Below are 26,927 nucleotides of genomic sequence, written 5' to 3'. Positions count from 1 at the left end.
TATGTGTGTGTGACTGTGTGTATATGCATATAGGTGCCCCAGAGGCCAGAAGAAATGTGACCTGCCTGATGTGGGTGCTGTGGAAGAGCAGCAGGTGCTCTCATCTGCTGAGCCATCTCTTCTTTAGCTCCAAGTGGGAAAGTTTTATGATGGACACTCAGCCCCCCAAGTCTTTATAAAGTGGAGTATTAACTAATAACTGGAATAGTTGGGTCGTTCATAAGTGCTTGTTTGTGCTTCATGCATTGCCAGCTTGTCATTTCTGGGCTAGAGCGAAGGTCAAATGGTTTTTCTGTTGACCCCTGTCTTCATTCTGAGCAGGCTGGCCTGTTTCGTGCACCTCCTGTGCTAGGTGACTTTGGTGACTTATTGTCCCTGGAGATAGATGCCCACTCCTTTGTCTTCTCCAGCTCTGAGAGCGGAGCTATGATAGCAGCAGTCTCATTCATGAGTTTCATGCTTCCGTTTGTTCTGTTTTGTAGTCTTGAACTGACATATTAACAAATTAGCTTACTACCAGTCACTGTACAAGTCAGCCATAAAAGATGAAACAGAAGCGAGACACAAGAGTTGCTTTGATAATGCTGTCGTTGGTTCAGTTTGGGCAAGGTTGCTGGCCAGACACCTTGAGATCTACAGCAGCAGTTGTAATTAGCTCATCTTTCTGTTGAGCTGTGTTGTGAACATATTGACAATAAAATTTTTGTTTTTGCTAGAAGATTAGAGTGCTATGCTGTGTTTCCTTTGTTACAAAGGATATGTATTTTATCATTTGCTGAGTTAGAGTATTCTACTTCATTTCAGAGAGGTTAGAGGAGTGCACTTGGACTTTTGTGAGCACTAGGTTGCTCTTGAAATGTTTCAGGTAACTTGATTATTTTATAGTTTTAACATTTCTGTTTTTGATATACTGTTGTTGAGGAAGGCACAGCATCCTTTGTCTTGGAATCAGATTTCATTTTCTGGATTGCATGCTCTGGTAGCTGCGGCCTGAGCCTCTCTTCCAGGGAGGCTGCTGTTTATGAAGACAGACTTGAGGAAGTCTTATTGGGGTTTTCCTCTGCAGGGCCAAGGTGGAGGCCGGGCTTCTGGCTTCTGGCTTCTTTTAAACCTGTGGTTGATAAATGGTTAGCTGTAAACAAGTTAATTTTCTGCTTTCTTTGGGGCTTCACTGACTTTCTGAATATTTAATTGGCAAGGACATTTAGAAATAGCATGTTACTTTTAGGCAGTATCATTTTTTAGCTCAGTTCATGGCTAGAGTGGATTAGGACTGCAGTCATTGCTGTTGATACCCATTGTTTTTCTTAAAGGTGTGTGTGTGTGTGCGTGCACTCTCTCACCCCTGCTAAGGAACCAATTAAGAGGCTTTGCTAACATATCTTATGTACTTTTTTTTTTGGTTTTTTGAGACAGTTTCTCTATGTAGCCTTGGCTGTCCTGGACTTGCTTTGTAGACCAGGCTGGCCTCGAGCTCACAGCGATCCACCTGCTTCCCAAGTGCTGGGATTAAAAGGCGTGCACCACGACTGGCAATCTTACGTATCTTAATTAAGTTTATTTTGTGTGTCATGTATAAACCCTGTTTATAGCTCACAGCTTTTTATAAATCCTATAGAAGTACACAGTTTGAAAAAGTACAAAGTTTTACCATTAAGAATTTCTTTTTTGGGGCCAGCAAGATGGCTTAGTGAATAAAGGTACTTGCCGTCAAACTACCCATATGGTAGAAAGAGAACTGACTTCAGCAAGTTGTGCTCCAGCTTCACATGTCACCCCCACCATATAAATAAAAAATTTAGTACATATGGGGATCAGAAGTTAGCTTCTGGTGAAGTGCCTTCCAGCTCTGAGACAGTTCTCTATTTAGCCTGGAGCTCCCGGGCTAGAATGCAGGTCAGAGAGCCCCAGGGATCCACCTGTGCCTACTTACTGTCCAGTGGTGGAAGTGTGCAGGTGCACACAGTTTTTACATGGGTGCAAAAGCACTTTACTGACTGAGCTCTCCCCAAACTCCTGGCGGCAACATTTTAAGCCATGTGACAACTCACAGGTACATTTCCTTGAATCCTCATGCAGAGCTGGAACTTCATGTGCCTTTGAGTTGTCTGATGGAAATAAATGAGTGACTTGTCTGTGAGCTAGTTTTTTTTTTTTTTAAATAAATGTCCTAAGGGGAAAAAAGCATTTAGCATTTGAAGACACTTATGACAGTTGTTATTTTTTCTAAGAGCTAAATGGTTTTGATGTTGTTTAAGTATGATTTACAATTACGGAGCTGTATACTATTCAATCATATGTACATATGATTGTGTATGTGCAAGCATTATATATGTAAAAATAAATTTTATGGATATAAGTTTGCCCCTTGAAGTCCTGGGAGTAGGATGCAGGGCTTTGTGGAATCTAACAAATGCTCTATTACTCAACTATTTATAATGGTAAAGGCAGGAATTTATTTTATTTAAAATTTGTTCTTAATTTTTAAAAATTTTGTTTCAGCTGGGTGTGGTGGCGCATGCTTTTAATCCCAGCATTCTAGAGGCAGAGGTAGAGGCAGGTGGATCGCTGTGAGTTCGAGGCCAGCCTGGTCTACAAAGCGAGTCCAGGCCAGCCAAGGCTACACAGAGAAACCCTGTCACGAAAAACCAAAACCAAAAACAAAAAACCAACCAAACAAAAAATGCGTTTCGTGTGTTTTGCTGTTTTTGCATGTATGTTTGTGTACCGCTTCTCTGCCAGAACAGTGCATTGGATCCCTGGAACACAGTTGTGATGTGGGTGATGGGAGTCACACCTGGGGCCTCTGGAAAGCAGCTAGTTCTCTTAACGACAGCCATCTCTCCAGCCCTAGGGACTTGTTTTTTAAAGATTATATTTATGTGTGTGCGTATGTGCACAAGAGTGAATGACATGCCTTTGGAGGCCCAAGAGGGGTTGGAGCTTGCTGGAGTTGGAATCATAGGTGATTGTGAGCCACTGACATGGGTGCTGGGAACCAGTCTCTAGAGTCCTGGAAGGATAGTCTGTGCTCTTACCTGCTGAGCCATCTCTCCAGGCTGTTGTTTAATGGTAGGGGAGACATGGAGAGCAGGGAGGTGAGGGGACAACTTCCTGGAGTCAGTTCTTGCAGTTTTTTCCACCATGAGGGTTTCAGGAATACCGCAGGTCCATCAGGCTTGGTAGCAAGTACTTTACTGGTTAAGCCATCTTGGCACCCCAAGAAAGGATTCTTTAATGGAAGACCTTCTAATGTCAAAGCTGTGTACTTTGGTACGATTTCTGAAAAGCTGGGGGCTGCAATGATTAGGCTTTAGATCTTAGAGAGGTCTCTTGGGTCAGCATTATCATTCCTGTGTTACCCTGAGTCAAGCAGTGACAGGCTAATCCTCTGGCCACTAGTCCCAGAGGCTTTCACAAGCCCCCTTCTTCCTGGGTAGCTCTCCTTTCCCTACTTAGTAGAGGGGCTGAACTAAGGAGCCCACCAGCAGGTTGCTGCTGCTGACTTTGATGCTACTTTGGGGCCAGGAGGTAGAAGCCTCTCTGGCCTCCTTACCTCTTGTCCTTATCAGCCAGTTCCCGTCCGTCCATGCGTTGGTTATGCTTGACTCTGGCTCCCCTCCTCATCTTGTGTTTCCCAGCCCTGTTCTGTGGCAGGAGTTAGTTGGTAATGATTGTGAGGAGACTGTCCTAGAAATGACCTCTGAAAGTTCTGCCCATTCTTTCTCATGGTGATAAGAAAGTGAATGTGAAGTTCAGCTTGTAGCCTCCTTGCTGATACTAGGCTGCTCTGTGGAACCTTTTTTTTCTTTTGAAGTTCTTATACCAGGTAAAAAATAAATATATAGGCTTAAACCACGAGATGGGGGATTTAAAGTATAGCCTCTGAGGCGTTTCCTTTATGCTTACTGGACATTGAACGCTCCTTCTGTTTACTACATTGTAATTGTATTAAAGTTTAAAAAAAAGTTAAGGTTTTTAATGAAGATGTCCAACACAGAAACAGTCTTTTTAGGAATCCTCTTTGGTGGATTTAAAACATTTATTTAGATATGGCTAAGGCTTTACAGTCTTGGAAACTAGACTTAATATATGCCTGCAGTTGAAATGTATTATTTGCTGACCTCCAGCACGTATGTTCATGATAGTATTTATATTCATGTAACTATTTTTTTGGAGTCGATTAATATAAGTGTTATTAAAATGCATTGATTGCCAGTAATTCAGTAAACACAGACTCTTCCTATTAAACATTTGATTGGACGATGTTAAAGCAGAAAGCAGCACAGCAGGCAGCCTCTTCCAGTGGGCAGGGTCAGCAGGCCCAAACCCCCACAGGTATTAAAGACGAGAAGTTGGATCCACTGAGTTAGTATGTTTCCTTGAAAAAGAAACGTGATTAAACATTTTAAGTTTAAAAAACAACAACAACAACAACAATAACAACAACAACAACAACAACAAAACTTGTGGCTTGGGGAGCTGCTGTAGTACAGCAGGCGTCTTTACTTGGACACAGTCCCTGGTCTGTACCAGCTCGGGCATTGGGGAGGCTCTGAACATAACTCACTTTTTGAGTTTCTTGTGTACTTAAGATACAGTGGGACAAGCTCAGGTTCCTGGTATCCTTGCACTGCTCCTTGGCTTGCCCCTCCCATCTTTGCTGTTATGAAATGGGCAGCTGAGTTGCTTGCTTTGACAAAGCTTCAGGGGAGGCTTCTTCCTCCTTTAGTTTTATTGATGAAAGGTGTTGTGCTAAAAGTAGAAAGGCGGTGAGTGGGCACTCAGAGCTTTTGAAGCACGTGCCTTTCTTCCTCCGGGCCCTCCAGAAATTGATCATAGATTACTTGACCAAATTTAGAGCCCATAATTTCCTGCAGGCATTTTGGATAGGAGGAGACATCTGTTTTCTGTACCAGTCACGGTATTCTCCGTGTGAGCATTGCTGCATGTGCAGGTGCCCTTTGATGCAGATGTGTAGTGAGGCGACTGTGGCAGCCTTTATGTGCTTCCTCTTGGTTATGCCGTATCGTTCTCTGTTCTGGTGCCTCAGTTGTGACGCCCTTTGCTGTCTTCTGCATATTTTGCCAGTCCTGCCCTGCAGAGGTTCCTTACTCTTGCTGTTTGATGAAGGAGAAGAGGTAGAACTGTTAGTTCAGTAAATAATGAAAACTCAGGATCTTTCGGAATGTTTTAAAAAGTAAGAAGTGATAAATGATGCCCAGTGTGCACGTACTTATTGCTACTAAATTGTGTGTGTCTAAAAATGTCTGCAATTGTGTATTGGGTGTATTTTAGCACCATTAAAAGAAGGGAACGCTATGGTGATGTCTCATTCTTAAGGCTGTACTGTGTTCTAGGCTAGCCAGCCGGATCTATATAGTGAGTTCTAGACCAGCCATGCAGAGTGAAATCTTGTCTCAAAAACAGTTGGTGCAGTTTGGGTTGCAAGAGATCAGCCATGTAGGGCAGGCTGAGTGGGGGCAGTTTTAGTCCTGGAGCTTCTGGGACAGACAGGGAAGTAGCAAGACTCTGGGATCGTCCTTGGTGTGTCTACATGGGAGGTTTTCTCTAGAGACACTTTGGGCTGAGCTGAGATCCATTTTCTATCAAGGTTCTTGTCTCTTCTGTTGCTTTTTATTTTTTCTAGCAAGCGGGCTTCCTTCACTTCTTAGCTTGAGTTACATGTAGGTGTTGTCTACTGTGGCCACCAGTTATGCTTCATGAACGTCTTGACTCTAGTGCTCACAATTACCGGACTTCACCTTTGATGGCTCATTAGGTACAGAAAAACTCAATACAGATTTGGGCTGAGCCCTGTTTTATGTCCATATGCTAGGCTTTGGTCCTGGTGGAGGTGGGCTAGGACGAGTGGCAGAGATAGTGAGAAGAGCCTGTGACACTGTAGAGGGCGTCATGGCACCTTTAACTGGCTCCATCAAGCTGTGTAAAAGATGCTGGGGCCTGACCACTTGAGTTTGAGCCTCTGAACCCACATGGTAAAAGAGGACTGACTCCCGCAGTTGGCTTGGTCAGTCATCCTTGGTGTATGAGAAGTAAATTACTTGTGTGCCTTGTGACTATCCAGAGCTTGTGCTTTGGCTGTGCAAGGCGGGACACCCACAGTACAGTGGTTTGTGCGCTCTTTGCCCTCTGGGCATTCTTAGGTGTGTCAGGTGTTTTTGAGGGGTGGGTGTCACTGTCAGCTGAGGTCTCACAGTTGAGGTTTTGTTTGTGGTGTGGGGTAGGCTTCCATTCTTATGTGCTGTCCAGTTGCTGCGAGACATTCTTTCCTCATTAAAGTGTCTTACCCTTGCTGAAAGTGGTTTTACAGTTAGTATAAAGGTCTTTTCTGGAGCCTCAGCCCTCATTAGGTCTCTCTACACGTGCTGGCCCCGCCACCACCATCTCTTACTGTAGCTTTGTGATGCGGTATTGTGTGTCTGTTTTGAGGCTGAGTTTGGGTATCACACTTGTTGCATGGTTCTGCCTCACATCCTGAATGCTGGGTATGCAGGCCTATGGCTGTGTTCTTTAAGGGTTGCTTTGGCTATATACATGCCTTTTGTTTATTTGGATATTAGAATCAACTTGCCAGTTTCTACAGAAACTGCAATTGGGATTATACTACATCTGCATCTGTTTGAGAGTTAAAACCCTCCTCATGGATCTCCTGTATGCAGAGTAGCTTCTGCTTAGCTTAAGAAGCTGAGCGTCTCATCTCACCTTAAAAGCACACTGCTGCCTGGACTTAGCAAGGCAGTAAGCTGTCTTCATATAGTACCGCTCACTGGTAGGCTGCAACTAGACTTTGCAGGGTATGAGACAGCAAGCAGCTGTGCTACAGCTTGTAGGTGCTGTGTGTGTTCCTTTGATTTGAAATTTGCTGATAGTTTGTCTCTGTAGAAAAACTTTGGCATGCTGTTTAGAACACATTTTGGTTAATAGAGAATTAGCACTGTGTGTGTGTGTGTGTGTGTGTGTGTGTGTAATTATTGGAGGTGGAACATGTGGCGTTGGCATTTATACAGTTGTTGGAGGCAGAAGATACTCTAGTATTTACTGTGGGGCATCTGTTACTGCGCTTTTGAGTCAGGTCATTTACTCAGCAGATAATAACAGTGTCTGTGCAAAGCTGAGAAAAGGATAGACTCAGTCTCTATTCCTGTCTTCACAGAGCAAATGGGGTGGTGGGAGGGATGGGGGAGACTGACATTAGTCACGATGTCATGTAAACTGCAGGTGTGATTCAGTGCTAGAAAGGCAAATGCAATACAGAATACAGTATAACCTGAGAGGGTGGAGGCTTTTGAACAGAACTTTGGAGGGTTGTGGAGGCTAACTAAGGAAAGAATTACACTGGGCTCGCTGTGTAGATATGTAGAGATAGCTGGGCTATATTCGGACACTGTAACTTTTAAAGTTTATTTTTGTTAACAGAGGAGGAGTAGACTCCATCAGATAAAGTCAGTTTTCCTCTAAGGTGCTAAGAATAGGACTCTGGCTCCACTTTACACACAGCCCAGCTACCACACCATGTTTGTCTTCATGGTCTGACTGCGTGGGGTCTGTACTTCTCATGGTTGTAGGCAAGGCGCACATCTGTTCTTGACCTAGAAGTATGTACCCTACTCCAGAATGCAGGCCTACAGCTCACATGTGCATGATGGCTCTACCTGTGTCTCTGGGCGTCAGCTTAGGTGAGACTCATTCCAGCCTCCGTGGCCTCTCATCTGTCCAGGCTGGATCAAGTTTCAGCATGCCACAGTACTCTGCTCTCTTGGGGTTGCTCGCCCACTCTTCTTTTTCCTCAGTTAGATACGTGTTTCTAGAGGATGGGCATGAATATCTGGGCTTAATATCATTTGTTGGTTGAGAAGTGAGTCAATGAGCAAACAGTGTGAGCCAGTATTTAGAGAAAATCATGCCTGACAAGAGCTCTGGATAGTATTTGGTTGAAGAAAGAGCTTGAAGGTTTGCGTGTACTCACACACCCCTCTATGAGTGAGAGAATCCATTTTGTAGCAGAGGGTAGGTCTTGGTAGCAGACCTACATTTTGAACCATTATCTACTGGCTGCTTGGTGAGGCCAGAGTGAGAAGTGAATGTAAGAGAAAGATGATGCAAAAGCACGTGCACACTCAGCCACCTTGGCAGTGTGGCGGCAAGGCGGGAGAGTAATTCATGGCGTGGCAGACGGCGAGAGGACCCTGACGTTGACGTGCATGGCAGGCAGTCTTCTTGACACGGCAAGATGGAGAACGGCAAGCCCGTCTGGAGAGTGTTTGGGGAGCGCATGCTTCATAGAAGCAGCAGCCTTGCTTGCCTGCTCAGTGCTGTGTCCCTCCGTTCCGAGCAGCAACAGGGCCTGTGGTTGGATAGTGCTCGAGGTTGCCATGGGGAAGAGAGGGTACTTGAGGGTAGAGAGGAGAAGAGGCTGAGTAGAGTCTGGGAAAGAATGGCCAGAGAGGCAACTGAAAGAGAACCCATGTCCATAGCCAGGTGAGGTGGCGCATGTCTGCAGTCCCAGCACTGGGGGAGGCAGAGGCCAGCTTCATTTACAAAGCAAGACCGGGACAGCCAAGGCTACACACAGAAATCCTGTCTTGAAAAAAAGCCAAACCACAACACAACAACAACGACCCCTCTGCCCCCCAAAAAACCAAACCCAAACAAAAAACCAAAAAAGGAGCAGAACCCAGGCCCAGAACACCACTGCATAAGGCTTGGGAGTGCGTCTAGGTTGTCATGCTGCTGTCAGATCAGAAGAGAAGAGAGGAGTAGAGACAGGTGGTTGATTCTTTCAAGAATTTTAGTGGTTAAGAGTACTGGCTGCTCTTGCAGAGGACCCAGGTTTGATTCCTGCCACTCACATGGCCTTCTGAAATGCCAGTTCCAACACCCTCTTCTGGCTTCTGTAAGCACCAGGCACATAAGCGGTGCATAGACACACCTGAGGTCAGAACACTCATACACATTAAAAAAAATGAATTTTGGTGGTATGCAGATTATTGAAGGAACTGATAGTGAAATGATTGTTTAAGGGGAGAAACAAAAATGGGGCAGCTGTACCTGTTGGGCGATATGGCTGGGTAGTTAATCTACCGATGCTGTAAAACATGACTGCAAACTTGCCTCTTAAAGCATGACAGCTATTACCCCAGGATTCCTTTTGGGTCTGGAGTTCAGAAGGGCATGGCTAAGTTCTGCCTAGGGCCTCATGAACACAGCATTTCAGTGTTAGTCAGGGTTGGGCTCTCATGTGAAGCTTCAGCTGGAGACTTGGCTTCTCAGCTCCCAGGGTCATCTGAGGATTCACTTAATGGGAGGCTACCCTCAATTCCTGTTAATGAGCCTCTCCTACTTGGCATTTTCTTTCATCAATCAGCAAGTTAAGAAGATCTAGGTAACAACAAAAAGGTCCATCATGAAATTTGCTTCCTATAGTAGCGAGGGAGGGCGATTGTGACTAGGCGACGTTAGGGCAGAGCTTCAAATGGAGGCCTTGTGGATGTAGATGGTAGGATGGGAGCTTGTGGTGATGAGAGTTATGGAGGCGGTGTTGCAGGTGAAGGTTAGGATGTGGCCATATGGTGATGCTTTTCTATGTCACTTTTCATGTCATTAACATCACTGTCCCTGGCCCTGATGAGAATCTTCCTTGTTATAAGTAGACTTGTTTACCTGAGGTTCCTGGCCAATTCAGGTGTCTCCTCCTCCTGTATCAGGGTGCAGTTGAGGCTGAAATGAGTCAGTCCGTTTGGATATATTTTATATGTCAAACAAAGAGACGAACGAGGTTGCTCTTTGCTCTGATAATATATAGAATGTGTGGAATTTGTGGCATCTTCTTTGCTCACTTGGTTTCATTGTGATAGACATAGGTTATGGAACTGGGCTGTGTTAAATACTGTGCTATTTTTGGGCCTTGTGAGTGGAGCGTTTGCTTTTATGGCAGATGAGCCCAAGCTGCTGTACCTTTTTAAGCCGTGTGTTCAGTTTTTATTGTTTTAAAAAACAAACAAAAGCTGTCCTTGCTGTCCTGGCACTCTGGCTTCTGCTGCATGTGGGATTTCAGCACTGTCTCTCTCTTTCTTCTCTGCTGCCTCTGACCTTCCTGGGCTGGCTAGTCTGATAAGTAAGCCTGTTGGAACTTTGAGGAGTTTAATGGTAACCATGCTAGGAATGTGGGTCGAGAGCCACTTTTCTCAGTAAAGTAGGTGAGGTGATGCACACTGACTCTGTAAAAGCCTCTTTGGCTTTCCCAGTGTGCCTTGGCTTCCTTCCTAGCTCTGCTGTGTTCACGTTGAGGTGGATTCCATACTCCACTAGCTGGGGCAGTTGTGTCTGCCATTGTCTTGGCCTGTGCCCCACTGCTTTTGTGGAAACACTGTCTCTCTCTCCTTTAGCTTTAGTTTGGGGGCTGTAGTATTAGGCTATGAGTGGAGTGGCTCCTTAGCGAGAAAATGCCTGAGAATTCTGTGGATCTCTAGACAGATCAGCACTGAGCATGCTTGGTTTTAAGCCTCTTCGCTTTTCCTGCTCCAACTCTGGGAACTTCCTTAGTGGGGCAGCAGGGCAGCATTCCCAAGTCCTGTGGAGGGCAGGAGCTGTGCAGGCAGCCTGTCTCGTCACCAGGGAGCAAGGATGATTGCTCTCTTCCTTTTTCTAGAATGTCCATAATGTCTGCTATTACCTGTAGGAGTGAATTAAGATTTCTGTGAGATGGCACTTGTGACGTGATGAAGTGTGTTAGGTGGTGTCTTAGTTAGGGTTTCTCTACTGCAGCAAACACCACGAACAGAGAACAGGCTGGGAGGAGAGGATTTACTCAGCTTATGCTTCTACATTGTTTGCTGTTCATCACCAAAGGAAGTCAGACAGGAATTCAGTCAGGGCAGGAACCTGAGTGCAGGGGCTGATGCAGAGGACAGGGAAGGGACTTCTTACTGCATTGCTCCCCCTGGCTTGCTCAGCTGGCTTTCTTATAGAATCCAGGACCACCAGCCCAGGGATGGCACCACCCACAAAGGGATGGGTGTGTCATCTTTGATCCCTAATTGAGAAAATGCCTTTCAGCTGGATCTCAGGGAGACATTGCCTCAGCTGAGGCTCCTTCCTCTCTGGTGACTCCAGCCTGTGTCAACTTGACACAAAACCAGCCAGTACACCTGACCCCTTGTCAGCTTGACACACAAACACATCACTATTAAGCCACAACCCTCCCTTTCTTACTCATCTCTAAGATCTCATATTAAAACTATAAATAACTTTAAAAAGTCCCACAGTCTTTATAAATTCAAACACATTAAAAATTTCAATCCCTTTAAAATACCCAATTTCTTTTAAAATTCAAAGTCTCAATTGTGGGCTCCAGTAAAATAAAAAACGGAATCAAATATGTTCTTACTTCAAGAGGGAAAAATCAGGGCATAGTCAAAATCAAATCAAAGCTAAATCAAACTCCAGCCATCTAATGTCTGAGATCCATTCACAATCTTCTGGATTCCTCCAAAGGTCTTGGGCCACTTCTCCAGCAGCACACACAGCGTGTCTTCTAGGCTCCAGCTGGCTCCCTCCACTGCTGCTGCTGCTCTTAGTGTCATCCCATGGTACACTGCAGTCTTCTGCTGCAACATGTGTACTTCACCATTGCCGCTCCTGAGCTCTCTTTACAGTACCAAACCTCAACTTCTCTGCATGACTCCTTCATTCCTGGGTACTCTTACACTGCCACCACGTTCAGCTGCCAGCAGGAGATAAGACCTAGTCCAGTTCTGGAGCACAGCTTCTCTGTGCTCTCAGGAGACACTGTCCAGAAGATCTCACCTCAGGGATGCTGCTCTCTTCTCAGCTCCAGCTGACCAGCATCAATTGTCCCAGTAATACAAAGGGTTCACCTCAGTGGTGCTGGTCTCTTGTTCATCACGCTGACTCTTCAGCCCAAGCTGATCCGAATGATAGAATCTTAATTCAGAATAGCAAATGTCCTAACAGAGCCTTTAAACTTTCCTCTGAAACTTCACAAAGCCAGGCCTCCACCGTCTGCACGCCTCTTAAAGTTTTTATCTTCCAGGCTCCCATAAGAGCATCCCACTGAGGTTTCCCATCCTCACTCTTAGTGGCTTTTTCTGGCCCAAAGTTCCAAAGTCTGTCTACAGTCTCCCCTGAAGATGGTCAGGTCTGCCACAACAATACCACACTATGCTGATACAATTAGGATTTCTATTGCTGCAGTGAAACACCATGAACTCCATGCAAGTTGCAGAGACCAGGGTTTATTCAGCTTATACTTGCACATTGCTGTTCATCACCAAAGGAAGTCAGGTCAGGAACCTGGAGGCAGGAGCTGGTGCAGAGGACAGGGAGAGGTGCTGCTTGCTTTATTATAGAGCTCAGGACCACCAGCCCAGCGGCGACACCACCCACAAAGGGCTGGCCCTTCCCCCATTGATCCCTAATTGGGGAAATTCCTTGTCTGCATCTCAGGGAGGCATTTCCTCAACTGCGGCTCCTTCCTCTCTGATGACTCTAGTTTGCATCAAGTTGACACACAAAACCAGCCAGTGCAGATGGAGGGCCTGGATGATTCTGCCGACATTTCATATCTGTCTCTGAGGAGTTTGTAAGAATCACTAACACAGGGTCATTTTAGATCTTACATGGTTGTTTCCAGAACATGTTCTATTGGAGTATGGATGTTTGTACAAATGAGACTGCTATTAAGTACTGTTTTCAGACTGTTGAATATACTTGTTTACTGGGCAAATTAAGCTTATAAGAATTACAACAGTAATGATTCACGTCTGTAGAGATCCCTCCAAACATTCTGAGATGACGTTATACCCTACACACATCACTTGTCATGGTGAATCAACCTGATTTCTCTGGCTGCGTGAACATTAGGCTGGTTGCATTCCAAAACTCGTTCTGAGAAGCTGTGGTCTGTCCTCGACACTTGCTTATCTTTGAATCCAACTCTGTTAGAGTCTCTCTTCAGTTCTCCAGCTCCCTTAGCAGCTGGTGTCTCATTGGTTTATCTTGTCTGCTGGGAGAAGGAAGAGCTGCCTTCTAGGCTTGCCCCTTTGGTGCAGGTGTTTGCCTTGGCTTCGTCTCTGTCCTTCCGGAGTGTGTAAGGGTTATGGTAGAACCGTAGCCCTTAGGACATTTCGGACTTTGTGGGAAGGTGTTAAGATAAATAAGCTCAGTGTATTTTTGTGCTGTTCCACATACAGCCCCCGTGTCCCCCACTGTAGTCCAGGAAGAATAAAGCATCTTGTGTTGGTTCTACAGTCTCAGATGTCATTTGCCCGGTTTCATGGAATGTCTCCAAAGTGTGCCTTTTGACAGATCTTACACTTTTCTTATTTAGCAGGCTTGTACTGTAGCCAGAAATTTAATATTGGCTCTTAGTGTCCGTGACAATTCATTTTGTCCAGTTTCTTGAATGAATAAAGAGACATGACTTGTTCTAAAAAATGTCCACAGCATAGCTGGGCTGAGAGTTCATGGCTACTAATGTGCTCCTATGTGGGGTAGGAGTGCCAAGGATCAGCACCTCAGAGCAGTGTCTGAGAACAACAGGGTGGGGTGTGGCTGGGTTGTGTTGGCAGAGGCAGAAGGCCTGAGTGAAGCCCAGGGCATTGCTATTTCCTTTCCATGAACTCTTGGAAATAGTGTTCATTTATGAATACCACAAATACCTGCCCTTCTTTTAAATGAAGCACTGCAGATAGTGGAATGAGCAGGCTAGACAGTCATCCCTTCAAGGGTGCCGTTGATATGCAGTCAGACTTTGAGTATGTTAGAAAGTCTTTATCAGAGTAGAAAAACTACTAGATTGGCTTTGGATGCAGAGTGACCTAGGAATTAAAGGTGGTGGTGTAGGATAGTTGAAGACATTTCTAAAAGAAGCGAGTCTTCTGTTAATAAAGGCAGTTTACAGATAGCATTATGCTGAGATTGCCAGTGGGTCTTGAGAGCTTCGTTTTCTAGGTCTTTCTCTGCTGCAGTTAGGAATGGCTTTGTGGCCAGTTCTCACCAGTGGAGTGAGAGCAGGGGAGCGAGCCTCTTCTGACCAGGTTCCTAGACTATCGGGTCATCAGTATGTACCGTCCCGTCTGTCTCAGTGCAGAGGGGCCCAGAGACCCAGGAAGTCCCTGTTGTGGGATAGAAAGGGGATGGGTGCCAGAGCTGCTGCTTGTAGGTGAGCCTTTTGCACACAGAGACTCCTGCTCGAGACTTGTGCATGTGCTAGTGTACATGTAAGATGGTGGATGGTGTCTGAGCTTATGGTTTATAAGTTACTTGGCCTTACTCATGAGACACCGTGCCTAGAGTGCCCTGTGAGACTGGGGAGGTGCTAACAGGCACATTCTCTTTAATCTCGTTACTTAGATGCGTGCCTGTAGGTTTTCAAGAGCCAGCCCAAGTCTTGATAGAGCAGGTGACAAAAATGTTTGATGTATCACTTGTAACTGAGACAGTGGTTAACTGCATTTAATATGGCTGCTCTCCCCTTTGATTTAATAAGCTTTGTAGAGCCTTAGCTAGCTTTAACATTCTCAGTGTTTCTTCCAAAGGCTGTAAAGAGCTTTCCTCTTGTCACTTCTCTCTTTCAAGGATGTTAGTCACTTATTGTATAGTGTTTTATTTCATTAATTCATCCAAAGACTATGTGCCCATATGGCAAAAGTGCCTGGACTCTGAAAAGACACAGTAAAGGAGACAGTTCTTGCCCCATTCTTCCTGCATTGGTAGCTCTGTGTTTACACAGCTGTCAGCCCTGACATAGCCATGTCTGATGTTCTTATTATGTATATTTTTTTCAGTGCTACCTCTTCACCTAGACTGTTTAGCTTCTGCAGGCATTTGAAACAGCTCTGCAGTGCCCCCTTTGGGTACTCCTGGCATGTACTGGGCACTGTGTGCAAGTGAGTTACATTTCCTGTAGTTTCTTCTTAATTTTGCTGTTTGGACATTCTGGCATAGTTTAAAAAACATTTTTAGTCCATAGAGTTAGGTAGTTGAAGAGTGCCAGGACCAGAGGATCTATGTTCTAAGTCCTGATATCTGAGGTTGGTAATCAGGTTCCTGATGGTCAAGCATTGGTGTCTCTAGGGCTTGTTAGAGAAGGAGTTCTGACTCCATAGAGACTCATGGATCAGAACTCAGGTTTGAACAAGCCCCTCAGACTACTGATGTGAAGGGAAAGTTGGAGAAGTCACATTCAAGGTCCCCCTCTCATTTTACTTGAGGAAGCAGAGAAAGAGTGGTTGCCCAGAGTCGTGTTTATTTCCCATTGTGTGGCCATTTGTGAACCTGCACAAAAGATGGTTGGATGGGTCTCCTTCATAGATAGTCTGCCCTCATTGGTCAGACTGCATCCTGCGCATGAAATCTCCCAAGTTGACACTGGTGACAGTGGAATCCAGATTTCTACATGATTGTCATCAAGTGCTTTTTTATTTTTTATTTTTTTATGCTCCAATAGTTACATGTTCAGGAGCCATGGAGAACAGTCCTTTTGAGCTCTTACAATAGTGTGCATTTACCACAATGAATGTAAAGCAGCTCACTTAGGGTCAGTTTGCCTTATCCCTCTACCATGTCCCTTGAGGAGGTAGGGTGCCTTTGTTCACTGTTGGCTCTCAGCTCTGCAGTGTCTGGCTTGTGGCATGTTCTCCTTTCACATTTGTAGACCAAATTGAAGGGGGTACAGTAGAGAGACATGTGTGCTGTGAGAGCAATAGGCTGTTTCTGACCAGGGCTGCCTAATCCTGCCTCTAGAGGCTTCCTGAAGGCCCGTCAGCCTGGTGGAGCAGCAGGACACACACTGCTGTGGGTGGATCTGGATTCAGATCTCTGCTTTCCCATGCTGCAGTGCTGCCCCTTTGGCAGTGATTTGTCCTGAATTGTCAGCAGTGAGTGGGGAACCAAGGATGGATGGCTCTAGCTCTGCAAACCTTGGGACTAGCCTTCCTTCCTTTGGCTAAGCCACTGCACTGTTGTAGAGAGGCATCTGGAGATGGTGCTCATGTGTCCTGTGAAAGTCCTTTGAGTGGAGCCCAGCACAGGAGATTGTGGTCAAGGTGTCTGTCTGTCTGTCTTGTTCCCGTTGTCTTGTGCAGTGGCCTATTTGCTTTGAGAACCTGGAGGTTTGAGGTTCAAGTTAACAAGATTTTGCTTCCATGTTATGCAAGTTCTTTTCTGGTTAAATCAGCTGGGAACCGTATGAAGCCAGTGCTGTGGAGGGAGTGTGATTGAGTTCTGTTTGTAAGGCCCTTTATGCTAGTGTGTCTCACCAAACACTAGTGATTTAAAAACCTTTGATTTGAGACTGTCAAGAAGTCCCGAGTAGTAGCCTCCCTTAATGTTAATTAGCTTTGGTAGTAGGCAGAACGTGTTAAACTTCGAATGTGAAACAGTTGTCTTTGTGTGGCTGGTAGGCTTGCTTGCATGCAGGCTGGCATATATGAGAGCAGGATGGGTCTTGCTTACCTCACTTCTCCCATCTTTCATGATGTCTTGTGACTCTCTGCCTGTGTGGTGGATAGTTCTAACATCAGGTGCTAGTCTTTAATTTGTAGGGATGGTCCCTGGATGTAGATGTTTGCAGAGGTTGTCATTACAGCTAACATTATAGGTTGACACTGTTGGTTAGGTCAAATGGAAAAGGACAGTGAAAGTCCTGGAGAAGTTTTCAGCCACCAGAGAGAAAGAGTTAAGGAGCTGATAGCTCTTCTGGGTGTAGGAGTTGTGTTATGGGGCAGCGCTGTCGTGTGCACTTCTGAGACTCTGCAGAGACAAAAGTCAAGTTTAGTCAGGCAACTTCTTTGCTCTTAGAAAATGTTACACTTGTTAAAGATGTCCTGTTAAGGTAATAACAGTGGTGTTTGTGAAGATGGTGTGGTAGTTGAGTGTGGTAGTGGAGGAGAGGGGAGAGGAGAGTGCCATCATAGGAGAAGGTGCCGCCTTGTCTTTCTGTGGTGACACGGCACAGATGCTCAGTTACTTCCTAAGGACAGCTAGAAAATGATGGAACCGAAATCTTTGTGCTTCAGATATACAGTGCTTTGGGTGACTGCTGAACATGAAGCTATCTTTGGTTTTTCTTACTGTAAAAAAATATACTTCATAATGTATGATTGATAATATAAAATCTCAGTTAGTATTGCAGCCAAACAAGAAGTTATTCCTTGGACTGAAAATAATTGACTGGAGAGACCCGAATTTTTTCTCTTTTTAAAAGTTCTCCCTGTATAAGTTTATGTATGAAAACTTGAACTTTGTTTGAATGAAGTGACTTGGCCTCAGAGACAAAGCCTTCTGACCTCCTCCTCTTGTTTCCCTACATGAGCTGTGTGGCGCTAGTTGAGTCTTGGTTTGAGTTAGGTGTTGAGTGCATTGCTGGGATGTGATTAGTAATGTTGATATTGACTGCAGATAAAGATGTCGCGGACACTGCTTCTTAGAGTGCACACTCTATTAAAACCCACACAGGCAATGCACGTTCTCATGTTGTCACATGTGCTTTTCAGGCCACAGTGCAAAGCACTGTTACCTCTGAGCCATTTGCAGATCACATGCCAGTGTCTCTACCACTCTCAAATGCTGTAGTATTTGTAGTATCTCCCAAACAAGCATGCTGCCCTCCTTAACTACAGCAGCCACAACGTGGAAGTTAGCACTGAGACACTTCTAAAGCACAACCCCTCAAATCCCATCTCAGTTTGACCATTGTTAAAACAATCCAGTAAGAACCCTGGGGCATATTCAGTAGCCTCTTCACTCTCCTTGGTCACAGATGGCTGTCAGTGGTTGTCTGTCTCACTTGCGAAACCTTGGCATTGAAAGACCCTAGGCCAGTCATTCTGTGGATGCTCACATTCGGATTTATCGGATGTTGCCTCATGGTTAGATTCAGGTTTTGCATCTTTGGCAGGAATATCACAAAAGAGCCAGAATATGTCTCTTTCAAAGATTAGTTTTACATTTTATTTTCTGTTTCCTTAGAGCGTTTCCCAAAGTGTATTCTGCGGAACTAGCACCTACTGTGTTCTCAACACCGTGCCACCTATAGAAGGTAGGATTTGAAAGCTTTTGACTTACAGGAATGGGTGGGCCTGGCAGCCAGAGCAACTCCGTCCCAGTGTGGGGAAGACAGCCCTGGACCGGGAGGCCCTGGACCGGGAGGCCCTGGACCGGGAGGCCCTGGACCGGGAGGCCCTGGACCGGGAGGCCCTGGACCGGGAGGCCCTGGACCGGGAGGCCCTGGACCGGGAGGCCCTGGCCGCCTTCTGCCTTTTGCTGCTGTGTGATCTTAGATGAGTTACTCAGTCCTTCAAGGCAACACAACAGTGCTCGCCTCATGAGCTTTCTGTAAGGGTTCAAAGCAGTGGATTCAGCCACACCGAGAGGTTACAGCCCTGCAATGCTGGTGTCAGTGCAGCACTTGTCCAGCTGTGGAGTCTGCAGGGTGATGCAGGGCAGGACGAGCTGGTGTGCGGGAGCTGGAGATCTTCTGAATCTCATTTGAGCTCCTTGTAACAGTGGATCGTGGCCAAATTGGTCTGAACCTTCAAGTTCTTATCTGTAGAGTGGGGGTGATTAAAATGTCACAGTTTCTCATGAACATTAAAGGGAGCCTAGTATAAATCCTGTCTGGGTGCCTGGTGTGTTAGAGCAGACCTCCAGGAATGTCTGCCTCCTGTTCAGTAATAGAAACCTGATCACCTTTGCTAAAGTTGAAGTTGAGTGAAGTAGAGTACAGGTGCCATTCTGTGCAAGGCTTCTTCCAGGCTTTGCTTTGTCTGTTCCTACCCCGTATTTTATATGAAATGTAATTGTAGAATGAATAGGGGTTTACAGAACCTGGCTTATTGAGTAACCTTAAACCTGGACCAGGGATGCAATGACATGTGACACAGTGGTACTTACACAACTCCATGAAGAGGGGAAAGAGGTTGTTAAATAACAAAACCAGTAATGCTACTTCAAAATTAGCAATATTTTTTTAACTGTTAAAACTCCTTTTGGAGAATTACAGTTGGGTTTTGTTTTCTTCATAGCACCTGCTCTGACCAGCACTCTGCACACAGTCAGTGCTTTGTTACTGCTTGTTTGAGTGACAGGAATCGGAAGGTCTCAGGTTAGTCATGGCAGTGTGTTGCTGTGAGTGCCGTGTGGGAACGCGCCAGTGTGTGCTTGTTTCCCTGAGCCAGTTCTGATCCCACTAATTAAAGCTAAGCACATAATAATTAGAGCCAAACAGAAGTGTGGAGCTTCCTTTTAATTTTTGCTCTTCACACTGTTGATCACATGTCCCCATAAGAGTTAGCAGTTGGACTTGCTGCTGCTACAGAGCGGGTGGTGTTCTTTCTAGAGGTCTAGAGACTGACGCGTCACCATCACCATCACCTCACCTGTGTAAAGATGTTCTCATTGTTCACTGGCCCCAAACTGGTTTATTTTTATTCTAAGTGGAAAGACAATGGAGATATCATTACCAGGCTAATCTAGTTAATATACTTATGACTTAGCTTGCAGAAATCAGAGCACCCTAGAAACAGGCCAAATGCATTTATTTGGATTTGAGTCAAAGATTTGGCAATGTGAATCTCAATTTTTAGAACCAGAACTGAAGGTTAGAATTCAATTAGCTGAGTGAACATTTTTGTACATTTTAGAAAGATTTAGCTAAATTACACTGTGAATCTAAAATTATCATTTAGAAAATATTTGAAGGTTGACTAGAAAGGATGGCTCATTCTCTAGAATTATAGCTGTCAGCCAAGCACATCGTCTGTCAATTTCAAGAGCCCCACCGGTTACATTTTTATTGTGAAGTAGGTTAGGAAATTATATTGTGAAGTCATGTATCATGCGTTTGTGCTAGACAACGATAATGAAGTGCTTGCCTGTCGTTCAGGTGACACTCCCACTTGGCAGTGTCAAAGTTTAACGGCTTGGCTTGAATATGGAGGTACGCTTGAAACCAGTTTATACCTTAGTTTTATTGTTAAGATACTATTACTGGGATTTAAAAACTGGCACATATGTTCGGTTATTTAATCATTTACAGCTACTCTAAAAACATTAAACAGGAGCTTTTAATTAAAATCACATTTTTATGCAGTATCAGTATGCGAACACTTCTGTTCCAATGTAAAAAAAAGTTTTGTTTTTTTTTAATTACTATACTTTAACTAGAAATACTGAAGTTGGATTATTTTCTTCTGGTGTTGGGGGCTGAACCTAGGACTCTGTGCTTCCAGGCCAGGTGAGCAGCCTGCCAAGTGCTAAGCCTGCCCTCAAGTGTGAAGCATCTGAGGTTAGCAGTACCCCTCTTCAGTTATGACTCTGCCCACTATTAAACTTGCTTCTTCAGAAGCTAGGAGGGGGCATGCACCCATCATTATGATTCCTGAGAGCACCTGCCTTGTGCTTGGCATGAACCTATAATTCTGGAAATGGTGCAGTTTAAAATCAGAGCAAAGGGACCTGTTGGCCTGTCCTGCAGCCCTTGCTGTACAGTCGCTATGGTGGAACTGCGATTTAGAGAGACAGGGCTCACATTGTATTATGCTTTTTCTCTTACGTTGTTGCCATTGGGTCCACTCTCCACTGTCTCAGCTGTTATCAGAGTGAAACCCTCAAGCAGTTGCACTGTGGAGAACAGGAACATACCCATACACTTTCTCACACATATAAGCTCAGTAGATACACACTCAAGACACACTCAGTGTTCATTCTCTCAATGCATACTCAACATTCTTTTTTATACATTTATTTCTATTTTGTGTGCATTGGTGTTTTGCCTACATGTATATCTGTGTAAAGGTGTGAGCTGCTGTGTGGGTGCAGTAATTTGCACCTGGGTCCTCTGGGAGAGCAGCCAGTGCTCTTAACTTCTGAGCCAGTTTTCCAACCTCTAAGATAGTGCTTCAGTAGATTTTTGTTGTTTTGTTTTTCGAGACAGGGTTTCTCTGTGTAGTCTTGGCTGTCCTGGACTCACTTTGTAGACCAGGCTGACCTCGAACTCACAGAGATCCGCCTGCCTCTGCCTTCCGAGTGCTGGGATTAAAGGTGTGTGCCACCACCGCCCAGCTACTCAACATTCTCCTTTTCACACACACACTCAACATTCTCTCTCACATAAATATTCATACACATACAACATTTCTCTCACACATAATTCAACATTTGCACACACACATTCAGCATGCCCTCTCACACTCATACACACTCAACATTCTGTCTTTGCCTGTCTCTCTAACACACACACACACACACACACACACACACACACACACACTCACTCACTCACTCTACTGCTGGCAGCCAGATTTCTTAGAGGCTAATGGGACAGAAATTTAGTATCGGTTGTGACCACAAATGGAAATAGAAACTAGGATTTAATATTCTGTTCTGCTTTAAATAGCTTTCTCAGGAAGATGACTGCTCATACTAGGCATACTCTGCACTGAGTGAGTGCTATCCTATTGCTATTTTCATAAAATACCCCATATTTATTGAATAGAATATAGATTTTAGAATTTCACTTCTACTTTCAAAACTGTGTATTTCACATTTTTTTTTTTGAGGGGGTGGGGAGAATGACTGTCAAACCACACTGGGGTGGAGAACGAGAAGGTAAAGCCTCATGTGACTTTGTCTTCTGTGCCTTGAAGTTCTATGGTCCATGTACCTCCCTGATGGAGTGTAGGGAGCACGGTGCGTACATGAAATTACAAAGGTTTTATAGCGAGCAATTAATAGGAACACCCTACCATTTTTCTCTGAGTTGAGTTCCTTTTGGTTTTAAACAATATTTTTTAAGTTTAATCTTAAGTTGGTATTACTTTTAAAATTTCAATTCCTAAGAACAGTGTTATATATTTTTCTCACTGCTATAGACACACAATTGTCTGCATATTTCATGGACCAAAAAAGACTAGTAGGCTAAGACTCTCAAGTTAATCCCTATAAAATATTCTGTGATGTGGTAGATTATCTCAGACTATTTTTGTGCTCAATACTTACTTCTTCTGACCTTTTCCACAAGAACAAAAAACATGTTAATCAGATGAGAAATGTTTGGGAAAAAATATTGTGACCTTAGAAAAGTTTTGTAGTTGTCTTATTTACCCTTAAAAGATAGCATTGAATTGGAGCACACAGGTAGCTGGACAAATGAGTGGCTGTCTCTCACTGCCCGTAGTATCAGATAGCGCCTTAGACATCGCACAGGCCGCTGACTGCTGAGGCGTGTTCTTGCTGAAGGACCCTCAATTTTATGGAAATTTCTACTGAAGGAAGGATTAAATGATTTCTAATTCTCTGATTCATGATGTGGGAAAACTGGAAACACTAAGTAACTTACCTAACATCACACAGGCAGAAAGAAGCAGAGGCTGCCCAGGGGTGGGTGTTTTTGTTGTCTTACTGGTACTGTGAAGGCTGATGAGCTCACCCTTGACTGGAGCAGCGTGAGTCTAACACTGTAATATGCCGGCCCCTCAGGTGTGGACTGGAGAGTCAATTAGCGTAAAAAATTGGAGTGGGTAATTTGAAACTCTGGCTGGAATTTGCCGCAACTGGCAGTGAGTTTGGAGGCAGGGAAAGGGGCTGCTTTACAGGAGGGGAAAGTAAATGGTATGTAAATAAATGATGGGAGTAAATGCTGTATAAAGGAACGATCTGTGACGCATCTAGTCAGACTTGCTGTCTATTCTAGAAGTAATAGATTCCCTGACTCATTTAGAAGGAGCTACATTTGATGAACCACACTAATTCTGCAGATATATACGTGGAAATCAACTTAATTATAGTGATATTTTTTGTTTGTTATTGTTTTTGTTGTTTTCTAAGGTGGAGCCTAGAAAGGCCAGCTTCTGTATTACTTATCAGTCAGCTACAGGCATAAATTCCTTATAACTTTGTGATTTCCCTTTAGAAGGGGTAAATCTCATTTGTACTCAAGCAGACAAAGCAATATTTAGTTTATGAATAAAAGTCACATTTAATTTTAATTCTTCAAACTTAAAAATCATGAAACTTTTAACTTGTTAAGTTTCTGGATTTTGAGAGGTTAAGTAATTTTGTAATCTGGGGTCTTCCAGTCGGCTTGGGTGTGAAGGAGTAAAGTTCAGTCTGTGTCTGAGCCTCACAGGCAGCTGCCTGGTGCCGACCACCCAGAGTGTGTAGATGAGGAAGTAAGAGGATTAGAGGCCTTCTGAGCCCCACGAGGAGCTGTGGCTTGTGACCTGGTCAGTGCACTAAGGGGAGGCCTTCTCTTTCTTTCTCTGAATTTATTGTTTTCTTCTTTATAGATGATCATGGGAACAGCAATAGTAGTCATGTAAAAATCTTTTTACCGAAAAAGCTGCTTGAGTGTCTGCCGAAATGTTCAAGTTTACCCAAAGAGAGGCACCGCTGGAACACTAACGAGGTAGATACATTTCAATTTTTAAGGCTGTACTATCTTTACGGTTGGGCTTTTTAGGGTGGTTTGTGTAGAACTACTTTGTACTAGCTTTAAACTCAACAGATGGAACAAGAAAAATGTTAATGAAAAGAATTCTTAATCTTGAGTTGACACAACTAACTTGTGTCTTGGGCTGCCTGGTGCTCAGCTTGCACTGCGCTGTAGACTGCACGTGAGCCCACTAACGCAGCACGAGCGTCGCTGTGTCTCCTCGCCCTGGCATCTCGTGTCTGGTGGTTTATCTGCCTGCCTTGCAGGGCAGCATGAGTTCTGTGCTGTCACAAAGAAATGACTACAGTTGCAGTGCTTCATAGAAAACAGTGCTCTGGAAATGTCAAGTCTGTAGCGCTGGGGACAGTCCTTGGGTGAAGAAAGAGTTTGTTTCACATACTGACTGCTTTGCCTTACTGATAGGAGTGTCTGTTAGGACTGCAGGCCAGGTTATAGGCCACATATTTACCGTCCAGATAGAGAGTAGGTTGATGGAGTAGCTAGAAGGGAAGTTTATCTTCTTGGGCAGATTTTCCTTTTTTCTTTTGTTCTTTTTCTTTCTTTTCCTTAATTTTAATTTGGGGATCTCAATATTTGTAGTGCATTGTTGGCTGCCTGAAGTTTTAGTCTGAAATCTCAGTGTTTAAGGTATGGCAATAGCCATTTGTGGTGTTAGAAACTGGGTACTAACCATCTCCGTGTGAGGTGACATACAATTACTGTGGTAGTGAGAGCAGAGTGTGTGTCTATCAGCTGTGAGCTGCATTGTTGAGTCCACATTTTAGGTTACTGGTTACGCCCACACGAGCATAAATCCATCTGTGTTGTTGCCTCACTGTTTACTTGTAAGTTAGCTTAAAGTGCAGCTCTTTACTCCTGGTTGACAGGTTATGATCAGGAACTGTGATGTGTATTAAGACTTCATCTTGACTCTGTTTTGAGCCCTGGGAGGCTGTGGCATGAATCTCCTTATTTGCACAAGCTACAGTCTTAAATCCTCACTGGAACCTTAACCTTTGTGGCTTCGTCTCAACTAGTAGGTCTTCTGAGGTGTGTGTCCTCCTCTCGGGCATGGGCAGCGCTTACTCTCACTGCTCTTGCTCTGCAGGGACAGCAGCTTTATCACGGTCAGCATTAGCTTAGACGCCTCTGGTTCTAACTAGCATGCTTTATTTATTAAGGATTTTGTATTTTAGACCTGAAAAACAGTAAATATGCTGAAAATTCATCTTAGTCATGGACCGTCAACAGTACAGTAGACTTTGAAGCTCTGCAGGAATTCTCTCCTAGCTTAGGAGTCACACAGAAAGAAACTCAGTGTATCTTGATGCTCCCTGAGACAGCCTGGACGCCACATTTTTATGCTTTAGCTCTAGTTTATAATTGTCACAAAAGACATAAAATTAGGCATGCTCTCCAGTAAGTGTTTCCTAGAAACTGGCACTGTAAGTGTGCTCTGTAGTGAGAGGTGAGGTCAGAGTGTCTGATGGTGTTCTCCCAAGTTGCAGAAGGGACTGTGGCTGACTGAGGCTGAGCTGGTACATAAACTTACTTTGGTGCTTTAAACTTTTAGGCAAGTTCTTTCATCTTTTACATATTTATTTGCTTCTAAGTCTGAATTATATACACACTCCACTTTCTAGCATATTAGCTATGTTATAAGACACTGATCAAGGACTTTCTGTGTGTCTGTGTGTGCGCAAGACTAGGTCTTGCTACATTTTCCAGATTGGCCTTGAGCTCTTGGTCCTCCCGCCTTAGCCTTCCAAATGGCCATCACAGGCATGAGCCACCATGTGCAGCGTGGTGGAGGAGGATGTGATTAGAGAGGGTGTTTCTCCTGTGCGTGGATGGCTGTTGTTGACCCTTTCCGACTGCTCAAATATGGAACTGCAGGACTCGAAAAGGTAGATTGTTGTGTGCAGGTGTTGCTGCAGCAGCAAGCACAGAGGGGCCCAGGTTGCTGAGGGTGTGGAGGAGGAGACAGCATAGCTGACGGACCGCTGCCTGCTGCCCTCTCTAGCCATTATTTCTTGTGGTGATTTGTCAACTCAATGCTGACAGGAGCTCTGAGTTAAAACTGGGTTTAAAGGTTGGCTTGTAGTTCTGGAGGCTGAGGACATCTTTATTTCTTGGCTTTAGAAGAACTAGAAGACTGCTCAGTGTGAAGGTGGAAGGCTTAGGTGGGAGCCGTTAGTTCTAGGGTGCCTGTGGTGACAGGCCCCCACACTCTGTTCCTGTGTGTTAAGAGCATGGCTTGAGGCACGCCTTTAATCCCAGCACTCGGGAGGCAGAGGCAGGTGAACCACTGTGAGTTCGAGGCCAGCCTGGTCTACAAAGTGAGTCTAGGACAGCCAAGGCTACACAGAGAAACCCTGTCTTGAAAAAACAAAAACAGAAAAAACCCAAAACAACAACAAAAAGAACATGCCTTGGACCACAGGGAGGGGGAAGTGGTCATTGTGGTCATGGAAGCGCCAACTTCCTTGGTTTTGCTGTCTGGGTATTTCTTGAGCTCTTCCTCCTGTCTTCTTCATGGTGACCCCGAAGCTTGAAGGAAAACTAGCTGATGAGTGTACCTCTCACTGGGGCTTTAGGTTCCCAGGTGAGGAGAGTCCTGTAGTCTGCCCTGCACATGAAACACCTGTGCTGGCTTACGGAATGAAGTGCCATCAGTGTCACTGGTAGGAGCCCATTGTCCTTCCTGAGTGGACTCGATGGCTGTGTTCTGCTTGAGAACCATGTGAAGTAGTTAGCGTGTTGAGAAGCTTTTTGTACAAAGACTGCAGTTCTCTAGGTCCACTTCCTGGACCCGGGGCTCATGCTGAAAGAGGCGTGTGGCCTGAGGGCAGCTGAGCATGTGGTGAAGTTGTGTCCCATCTCACCCAGTGCAGCTTGTGCAGAGCAGGACTGGCACCAGAGTTGCCTGAGAAATGGCAGCTGTCCTCCCCCAGCCACTGTATTCTTCTGTCTCCACCCCCTCCTCACAGTTAAACTGCTCGGTACAATGTGACTCATTTGTACTTTTGAGAAATTCCTTTACTCAGACTTGTCTTTAAACATTTGTGGTTTGAGAAAACCCAGTTTCATTCTGTGGATGTTGGCCACAGGGAGAGTTAAGCCTGTCTCCACTCAGGTGTTGCTGGTCTCTGAGCCCAAATCATTTCTAAATCTTACAATATTGTAAGATGAACGGCATTTCCTTTCAGAGGGGGGGCCATGTAGGTAGACAAGGGCTGAATGACTCAGGAAAGACAGCAGTCTTGGTCTGTAGGAATTGCTTTCCAGCTTCTTTTCTTTTCCTTTTTTTAATTTTTTAAAAAAAAAATTATTTCTTTTTAAAGTATATGATGTTCTGCCTGCATATGTGCCTGTAGGCCAGAAGAGGGCACCAGATCTCATTATAGATGGTTGTGAGCCACCATGTGGTTGCTGAGAATTGAACTCA

At 44.7% G+C, this 26,927-nt stretch overlaps 1 protein-coding gene across 24 annotated transcripts in view; it reads left to right on the top strand.

Moving 5' to 3' along the window:
• The window catches only part of CAMTA1 (calmodulin binding transcription activator 1), an 838,283-nt gene that overhangs the window by 8,091 nt on the left and 803,265 nt on the right, over positions 1 to 26,927 (top strand). For 23 of the 24 annotated variants that reach the window (XR_014779735.1, XR_014779736.1, XR_014779737.1 and 20 more), the window contains exons 2-3: positions 18,016 to 18,085; positions 23,334 to 23,452. Coding sequence is in view for 14 of the 24 variants with exons in the window: in XM_084784663.1 (XP_084640789.1) it covers positions 18,016 to 18,085; positions 23,334 to 23,452 (189 nt within the window). In the remaining 10 variants the exon portion in view is untranslated. The remainder of the gene's footprint in view (positions 1 to 18,015; positions 18,086 to 23,333; positions 23,453 to 26,927) is intronic. The other variant, XM_084784667.1, reaches the window with a different exon arrangement.

The sequence above is a fragment of the Acomys minous genome (assembly GCF_964271855.1).
Source record: "Acomys minous genome assembly, chromosome: 6".
NCBI lineage: Eukaryota > Metazoa > Chordata > Mammalia > Rodentia > Muridae > Acomys > Acomys minous.
The sequence above is the reverse complement of the archived record's forward strand: the minus strand, read 5'-3'. Positions and strand labels throughout refer to the sequence as shown.